General features: G+C 44.3%; 1 protein-coding gene across 1 annotated transcript in view; it reads left to right on the forward strand.

Moving 5' to 3' along the window:
- Positions 1–6,707, forward strand: part of Lonrf2 (LON peptidase N-terminal domain and ring finger 2) — a 35,892-nt gene extending 29,185 nt beyond the window's left edge. The window contains exon 12 of the mRNA XM_075980377.1: positions 3,157–6,707. Coding sequence (XP_075836492.1) covers positions 3,157–3,351 — 195 coding nt within the window. The 3' untranslated portion in view covers positions 3,352–6,707. The remainder of the gene's footprint in view (positions 1–3,156) is intronic.
- Positions 6,708–7,550: the final 843 nt, after the last annotated feature.

Genomic DNA, 7,550 nt, shown 5'->3' on the forward strand with positions numbered 1-7,550 from the left:
CTGTGAGCCAGCTTGAGTTCTAGCTTCCCAAAGAAGACTTAGTACAGCAGCCTGTGCCTTGTGTAGCAGAGTAGCTAGATCAGCGGTTTCTATCCGTGCACGAAGATCACCTCAAACAAAAATCATTCCGTTAGCTCAGGACACCATGCTTCATCTCTGTCTTGGAAGCCTTAGGTCCTTACTGACCGCCCGGTAGTTTTTGTTGGAACTGACCCTTCCGAAAGCAGATGGGCAGCTTGTGGTGTGTATCTAAGCTCCAGTGCATCACCTTCTAATGACAGAGCTGCTCAGGTGCAGAATGCTTACGAAGTACATAGTTCCTTCCAGCTGCTCTGTGCGAGCCTCTGGATGGCAGAAATCGTGTATGTAGTGGGAGGGACCAGCTTTCAACATGTTTCGTATAAAGTGAAATGCGTTTTGTCTTTCCCCATCTGTTTCCATCTTCCGATTCTTGGGTGCATCCTCCTTTACCCTCTGCTTCAGTGCTGTTTCTTGTAACTCCTTACGGGGGTCACACAACTAAATGTGAGCATTAAGAACAATTTGCCGGCCGGGCGATGGAGCGCACACCTTTAATCCCAGCATTCGGGAGGCAGAGGCAGATGGATCTCTGTGAGTTCGAGACCAGCCTGGACTCCAACAGCTAGTTCCAGGACAGGCTCCAAAGCCACAGAGAAACCCTGTCTCGAAAAAACCAAAAAAAAAAAAAAACAAAAAAGAACAATTTGCCGGCAGTCTCTTGGTCTCTGTCACATCAGTGTGCCTTTGGTTAGAATGCTTGACTTGAAAAATTGTTTGAGTTGCTGTTCTAGTTTCGTTCCTGTGGCTTTATGAAGTCCGCTGGCCGAAAGAGACTTTGGAGGAAAGGGTTTATTTGACTTACATTTCTAGGTCCCAACTCATCACTGAGGGAAACCAGGCAAGGAGTCGAGCAGGGGCTGAAGCTGAACCATGGAGGAATACTGCTCACTGGTTTCTCACCTGCTCGTGCTCAGCTGATTTCTTATATAATTCAGGCCACCTGCTTAGGGATGGTGCCACTCACAGTGAGCTGGGCCCAGCTGCATCAATTAATGCTCAGAGACAGTGCTTCAGAGACTGTCTTGTGGCCACGGGCCACTCTGACTTAGGTAATCAACTGAGAATCCCTCAGACGACTCCAGGCCGGGCCAGTGCGACAGATGATGCTAATCAGGACAGTTGCTAGCTTGAATATCATTTTTAAAAAAAAATCAATAAATGAATTTTGGCTTGGGATTAGGACAATATTTTGAGCATTTTCTGAAATGACCCCAAACATGCTGTATTTATATGAAGTTGGCATTCTCAACATTGATAGCTGTGTAAATTCAGAATTTCATTTGGTTCTGAAAAACATTGACAGTGCTCTATATTCAGTATTTCAGCCAAGATTTATTTATTGTGTGTAAAAATAAACAATCACATATATCTAATTAGTGTTGAATTTACTTTAACCTTTAATAAATGTTACAATTATATAAATAGACTTGTTTAAGAATAATCTATTTATGATTTATTTTTGATTTGTATTAGCAGATGCAGGGTACCTCTGTGCCTAGAGTTGTAAAAAATCCTTAGGCTAAAAATGTCATGAGTAGCTCAAGTTTAGGAGGCCCTGCTTTAGATTCTAAAATCACCTCCATTCCTTCCTGGCCACCCCTTCTTACCACTCCCTTTCCCCCTGTACTGTCTCAGATTCAAAAGGAAAGCAGTTACACTAATCAATTCAAGTTAATCTCTAATTGGTGGGTGGAGTTACTTCCTACCCCTGCTGTGACACTAACGTGGTGGCGGCAGCAGTGCCTGTGTATTACCAGACAGAATGTGTGGGTCAGAAGCCCTGCAGGCGTTTGTTTCGCCTGACGCAGCAATAGCAGTGTGCGTCGCCCCCTGGCGGTTGTAGGAGAGACTGCTTCTGGCCTCCTCAGCCTCTGAAGATGGCCTTCCTTGGCATTATTAAGCCAGCCACTCTCCAGTTCCTTTTCTTCATGTCACATCTCCCCTGGCCATAGTCCTGGAAGGATCCATGCGGCTCCATCGGTCCACTAAGATAATCTTCCCATTGTAGTAACTTGGTCACATCTTCAACAGCCCCCATTTCTACTTACAGTCCCAGACACTGAGATCTTTGGAGACCATTATCCTGCGATGACAAGGATTTTAGTTAAGGGAGGATATTGTTCATGAGGTGCTTCTTATTAAGCATTTTGTCTTGAGAGATAAGAGAAGGAGAGAATTGAGATTATAGGTCACCTCTGAAGGGCAGGCCAGGATCTTCTTGGCAGTTACTTGAGATGCCCCTTTGAGCTTTGGTTCATGGTTTATTTCTTACCCTCTGGTGAAGTTATCAAACTCGAAAGCTAAAGCCACTGGGGTCCATTCTCCCTAGCTCCTGGTTGGTACCTCTTTAAAGGGAATAGAAGAGAATTTGAACTTTGTAAGCAAACGGGCTTGGGATTAAATGTCTTTATTCCAGCACCATGAACAGAAACCAGTTGAGAATCGATGTTGGCTTAGAGTTCAGTCCAGAATGCTCATTTGATTATGTGAAGTAAAGGCTAACTTTAGGTACATATGCACATGTACCTAAACAAAACTGAAGTGTGTTATCCACACATAAAAGTTCACAAGAGTTACCACATACAGTGATGTGTGCATACGTGTGTTACACACTTGCCACTTTGACTTTAAGTTCGGTTTTCTCATGGCACTCAAACTTGTCCAAATACTTTTGACCTTTATAACATTGTGCCTTAGCTAGCCCACTTAAAACCTGAAGAGCAATAGCATGCAACTTTGGCACCTGGAGGTGACATTTAGGATCTTTCTTTCTGGTGGGTGAGCATCGTTATCTGAACACTTGGGAGAAGAGAGATGGATAATCCATGGAGTTTCTCTGTGGAATGAGCTTCTCTCAGCAAGTTTCCTTTCGTGTCCTTTCCTTGCACCTTGGAATATGTGGCTCACATTCAACAGGAACTCTGCATTCTCAGGGCCTGGTGAACTCTGACCTGTTCCTATAGCAGAAGGAACAGGTCAGAGTTGCCTTTGTTTGCTGGTTACACAAAAAGCTGAATTAGGGAACAGCCTATGTTCTGGACATTAATTTTGCTGATCTCCTCGTGTCTTTGACAGAGCACCGCTATTGGCCCCGCCTGGTCCTGGTGGATTCTGGCCGTGTTGCCGCTGGAACGCAAGGCTCAGGTGGCCATTCTCGGTATGGCCTCCCTGAAAGAGCGGCTGCTTGCCATTCGGCGAATCCTAGCCATCATTACCCAAAAGATGAACAGTCGCCAAGAGATGGCCAACAACGCACAGGGAGATAACTGAGTTTCCTCTGTGTGAAGGTTGCTGGAAGCCCCTGTGTGTTTCTGGGTTGCAGGCGGGGACCGGTGCCCCTCCTCCTCACTGCTCTTTGTAAAATGCTTGTCAGTAATGTGATAAATGAGACAAATGCCAAATACCAGTTTTCTCACACATTCCAAGTCTGCCTGCGGGACTCTGGCACTGTTCAAAGTTAGTCTGAACCCCCAGTGGAAGGTACAGTGGGGAGTCCCGTGAGAGAACCTCTTCAGAGCAGGCATTTCAAGAGTCCAGCCCACTACCAGCATGGGGCACACACACGGTTGACATGTGATGTAGGTGTGAAGGTGATGACATTCCTAGTCAGTGTCTTGAGATGATAGATGGAGAATGTGTGTGCCAGTGGCCAGGCAGTGAGTGAGAGCCACACTTTCAAGTGGAAACAGGTCTATTGAACACAAGCACGCCAACAATAGACCTGGGCTCTGTTTGCTGCGGTGAACTCATTTGTAAATGAATCATTGTCCAGTCTTTCCCCCCACGAAGTCATAATTACTGGACAGAGCTGTGTTCGTGTTTCATGTCCTGCTATAATTCCAGGTGTTATAAATTGCATGTCGTAATTAAATGAGTGTTACAAATGTAATATGTATCTTGTGTATAGAAAAGACTGAGAATAACAGCTATTTTGAGACTATATATTTATAAACACCCTGAAAGTGTAATCGAAATGCATTGAAACTGTATGTGCATTGGATGTGTATTCAACTGGGAATTTCCAGTCTGATAATGCTAGGTGTAATTCCTGGCCTCCAGCACGGTTTGGGAATATGGATTGGAATACCCAGACATTACTGCTGTGCTGAGCTGGCTGCTTCGTCTGTAAGGTGAGCATCCTGACAGACAAGACCCTGCTGAGCAAATTCCAGTGACGAGTTCTGCTTTTGCTTCACCCATTCAAGGGGTGGGGTTTTGGTTTTTTTTTGTTTTTTTGTTTTTGTTTTTTTTTTTTAAGTACATTTTATGCTGTGAAATCTTGATGGTTTATCAAACCCATCAAGCATTTTATTAGGAAGGCCTTATGATTGCAGTGATAATGTATTTTATTGTGCTTGCCAATAACTGAAATTCAACTTCACCGTGGGACTTAGAATACAACACCCATCTCGTTTACTATGAATCTTCAATGTCATCTTAAAAAGAGGCTAAAAGCCCTTTGAGCAAGCAGTTTCAGTGCACTGCCAGGTCATGTCTTCTTGACATTTATGACATCATCTGACCATGTAAAACAAAACTGGAACTCCTGTGGCAGAAACCTTTTACTGGAATTTGCCCATGAAAATGAATAGATTTTGACTTATTATTCCTTCCTTCCTTCCTTCCTTCCTTCCTTCCTTCCTTCCTTCCTTCCTTCCTTCCTTCTTTCTTTCTTTCTTTCTTTCTTTCTTTCTTTCTTTCTTTCTTTCTTCTTTTGGATATTATATTGTTCCTGTTTCCATCTGGAAGCGTCCAGCTGGTGTGATCGTAGTGTCTCCGGTGTCTGTGCTGGGTTAGTGTTTGGAAAATTTTGCTCTCACCTCTGACTTGTTTAAAGTTAGAACTGGTTGTGTTCTTGAACTCAGAGCCGTTATGTTGTTCATCCTGATTCTGTCGGCCTCTCTCGAGTCTTCTCCTCCCCAGGGTTCTAGTGTAAAATCCCATGCCACAATGCTACCAAGAAGAACAACCGAAGTGTTCGGATTTTGGTACCAAAGGGACCGTGGTATGATTGTTCCACCCACGCTCTGTTCCGTTGCAAACCTCCACACAGCACACAGTAGTAGTCCGGGGCTTCTAGGGGAATCTGGTTGTCAGAATGTTTCAGTAGCACAACATAATGAAGTTAAAGTGCCACCACTGCCCTCAGCCAAGCTTAGGACATGCTCTCTAAATTGTACCTGGGTCTGGATTTACAAACAAGTGAATGACGAATGCCATTGAGAGAAACAGTAGATGCTCCAGGTTCTCTACAGATGAGAGGCCCATTGCCTAGGGTCGTGTGGGGGAAGCACTCAAGTCAGACATGGAGGTGTTACGTGAGTTCTGTTGCATGGGCTAAGGCTTTAACAGTGGCGACTTGTAATAGCCTCAGACAACAGAAGAGACCTCCGCTACCCTAGATGTGTAAAACCTGTTTGCAGAATTGCAGACAGTCCCAAAGCTCATGTTTTAGCTGTGTAACTGAACTTTGCAAAAGCAGTTAATATGTAGGCTGTAAAGCTGCATGCTCACAGCTCATCCATTTACGCTGCACCATGTTAACAGCTGATGTTGTACTCGTGAAGTGATTGTTACCAACTGTGACTTGTGTGTAATTTATTTCAGAACAGGTTTGAATGAGTGAAGTCCATAATGAACGTCAAGACTTCTGCCTCTTTACAGATCAGTAGTGAAATATTCATATAATATGGAATATTCACCCAGCTTCTCTCTTGTTTCTTGTTTGAGACTGGGACAGAGATGTGTTAGTACGTTTCTTACACAAGGACAGTTTTAAATGTTGTAATGTTTACCGCATTGTGATCTTTGCCTGTTCATTTTAATGAATTGAAATTGTGTATCTAATATGTGATAGTTGAGATAGATAAAATGTACAATGTTGTAACAGTTCTTTAGTAAATAATCCCTCCCAGATAACGAGGTAAATGTCTAGATTGTGCAAGATATTAAATTAGCTTTCTGGTGTGGTCCTAACAAACTGCCAGAGACTTCTGGCTGAAAACACGAGAAATGCATGATTCCACAATCGTAGAAGTTAGAAGATGAAGATCAACATGGTGATGGAGCCATGCATCCTGTGAGTTTCTGGGAGAATTTCCTTTGCACCTTCTAGCCGTCCCCCATGTACCCTGGCTCTTCGATAAACATCTAGGACTTCAGTTCATTAGTGTGTGGCCTTCTGCTCGCTAAGTGCTCACTCCTATGGCCTTGTCCTTACAGAGCACGCCCTCTGACTTGATCCCATCTGCAAAACAGCAGTGTTTTCAGATAAGGCCGCTGTGTTGGTTGTGTGTGTTTGTTGGCTTGTTTTATAAACACGACACAAGCTACAGTCATCTGAGAAGAGGGAACCTCAGTTTTCTTAATGCCCACATGAAAATGCCCTGTGGGCAAGCAAACTGATGTTTGATATGGGAAAACCTGATCTGGTGGTGGTGGTGGTGTCACCCCTGGGCAGGTGGTCTTGGGGATATAAGAAACCCAGCTAAGCAAGTCATGGGGAGCAAGCCAATGAGCAGTACTTCTGCATGGTCTCTGTTTCAGCTTCTGCCTCTAGGTTCCTGCTCTCGCTTCCCTCAGTGATAGACTGTGACCTGTAAGCCAAATAAACCCTTCTGTTCTAAGTTGTTTTTAGTTGTGGTGTTTTATCACAGCAATAGAAAAGCTAACCAAGACAGCCACGTTCACGGGTTCTGTTTCGACATGAATTTTGGAGGAATGCTATTCAACACAGTAGAGATGTGGAACCAGTCCACTATTTAACTACTACTCCATCTAACTAGGGAATAGGCTACCAGTGACTTTTCATCATACACAAAAAACACACTCTATGGGGCTGACAATGGAGCTCAGTGGTAGAATGTTTGCCCGGCATCCACAAGGCCCTGAGCTGATCCCCAGAACCACATAAACTGGGTATGGTGTGTGCATGTGGGTACTCCCAGAACCTGGGACATGGGGCAGGAGGCTCAGACATTCAAGATCACACTTAACTATAATGGTGAATTCAAAGCCAACCTGGGCTGTGTGAGACCCGGACTAAAGAAAACAGCAATAAAAACCATTACCCTTGAAGATCATTTCTGTGATGAAGAGCAGAGGAGGTTCAGTGGCATGGGGCAGCAAGAATCCATCTGAAGATGGAGAAGGAATGTCCAGTTGTGCACAGGCAGAACCAGAGGCTTTCATGGACCAGCGGCACTTACCACTTCATAGCCATGCTATGTTACGGATAAGAGCAGACACGGAGAAGAAAATGGCCAAGTTTAGTTGGTGTTCAAGTGGGCTTTGTGTAGATGTGTAATTTAAACAATAACAGCCCCATATGGCCTCACTCACGGATAGTCTCGAGAGAATTGTGTAGGATAAGCCTCATCGTGGGCAGAACAGAGGGCAGGGCACCTGCTCCTTTACTCTGTGGGTGAAGGAAAGCAGGCCAAATCAGAATATAGATGGCCTCTCAGGCA

The sequence above is a fragment of the Microtus pennsylvanicus genome, chromosome 7 (assembly GCF_037038515.1).
Source record: "Microtus pennsylvanicus isolate mMicPen1 chromosome 7, mMicPen1.hap1, whole genome shotgun sequence".
Classification (NCBI taxonomy): Eukaryota; Metazoa; Chordata; class Mammalia; order Rodentia; family Cricetidae; genus Microtus; species Microtus pennsylvanicus.